Below are 1,380 nucleotides of genomic sequence, written 5' to 3'. Positions count from 1 at the left end.
ATTCCTGCCCTGAAACTAGGTTCATCAGTACCCTTTTTTTTTAGATTCCATATATGTGTGTTAGCATATGGTATTTGTTTTTCTCTTTCTGACTTACTTCAGTCTGTATGACAGACTCTAGGTCCACCCACCTCACTACAAATAACTCAATTTCATTTCTTTTTATGACTGAGTAATACTCCATTGTATATATGTGCCACATCTTCTTTATCCATTCATCTATCAATGGACATTTAGGTTGGTTCCATGTCCTGGCTATTGTAAATAGTGCTGCAATGAACATTGTGGTACATGTCTCTTTTTGAATTATGGTTTTCTCAGGGTATATGCCCAGTAGTGGGATTGCTGGGTCATATGGTAGTTCCATTTTTAGTTTTTTAAGGAGCCTCCATACTATTTTCCATAGTGGTTGTATCAATTTACATTCCTACCAACAGGGCAGGAGGGTTCCCTTTTCACCACACCCTTTCCAGCATTTATTGTTTCTGGATTTTTTGATAATGGCCATTCTGACCAGTGTGAGGTGATACATCATTGTAGTTTCGATTTGCATTTCTCTAATAATTAGTGATGTTGAGCACCTTTTCATGTGCCCCTTGGCCATTTGTATGTCTTCCTTGGTGAAATGTCTATTTAGGTCTTCCGCCCATTTTTTAACTGGATTGTTGTTTGTTTGTTTGTTTGCGGTACGCGGGCCTCTCACTGTTGTGGCCTCTCGCGTTGCGGAGCACAGGCTCCGGACGCGCAGGCTCAGCGGCCATGGCTCACAGGCCCAGCCGCTCCGCGGCATGTGGGATCTTCCCGGAGCGGGGCACGAACCCGTGTCCCCTGCATCGTCAGGCGAACTCTCAACCACTGCGCCACCAGGGAAGCCCTATTTGATACTTTTAAGAAGATACTTTTTACATTTTATCTGACATTCTTATTTCTTTCCACAAAAGAGTTGGTATCATTATGTAGCTTATTCATGTAAAGGGAAGCCCCAGTGGTGTACTTTTGGCCCTGCTATAAGTCATTCTTTCCTTCAAAAAACATTTTTGATGGCATTCTCTCTTCTTAGCACACAGGTATCCTGGGAGCAGGATTAACTACATCTAAGGGTCAAGGGTCCCCAGAATGCCCTGGGTCTTGGGGATATGTTATTTTGGTAATGGCTGCTTTGACATCCTTGTTCCTCAGCGTGTAGATGAGAGCGTTGAGGACAGGTGTGAGAATAGCATGCACCACGTTGCCCATGATGTGGAAGTCAAGGGGTAGGTCAGCCCTGTAGGCCACGTAGGCTATGGCAATGAAGGAGTAGTAGGTGCCAACCAGGAGGTGGGAGCTGCAGGTAGAGAAGGGTTTTGAGCGTCCTTCTCGGGAGCTGATGCGAAGCACTGA

At 44.9% G+C, this 1,380-nt stretch overlaps 1 protein-coding gene across 1 annotated transcript in view; it reads right to left on the bottom strand.

Moving 5' to 3' along the window:
- Nucleotides 1-1,101: 1,101 nt before the first annotated feature.
- LOC114887551 (olfactory receptor 2AT4) overlaps nucleotides 1,102-1,380 on the bottom strand; it is a 610-nt gene continuing 331 nt past the window's right edge. The window contains 1 exon segment of the mRNA XM_029209358.1: nucleotides 1,102-1,380. This exon segment is cut by the window's right edge and continues 5 nt beyond it. Within this exon segment, the coding sequence (XP_029065191.1) occupies nucleotides 1,102-1,380 (279 nt within the window).

This window comes from Monodon monoceros, unplaced genomic scaffold, assembly GCF_005190385.1.
Source record: "Monodon monoceros isolate NGI ecotype Baffin Bay Population unplaced genomic scaffold, NGI_Narwhal_1 Super_Scaffold_7, whole genome shotgun sequence".
Taxonomy (NCBI): Eukaryota; Metazoa; Chordata; class Mammalia; order Artiodactyla; family Monodontidae; genus Monodon; species Monodon monoceros.
The sequence above is the reverse complement of the archived record's forward strand: the minus strand, read 5'-3'. Positions and strand labels throughout refer to the sequence as shown.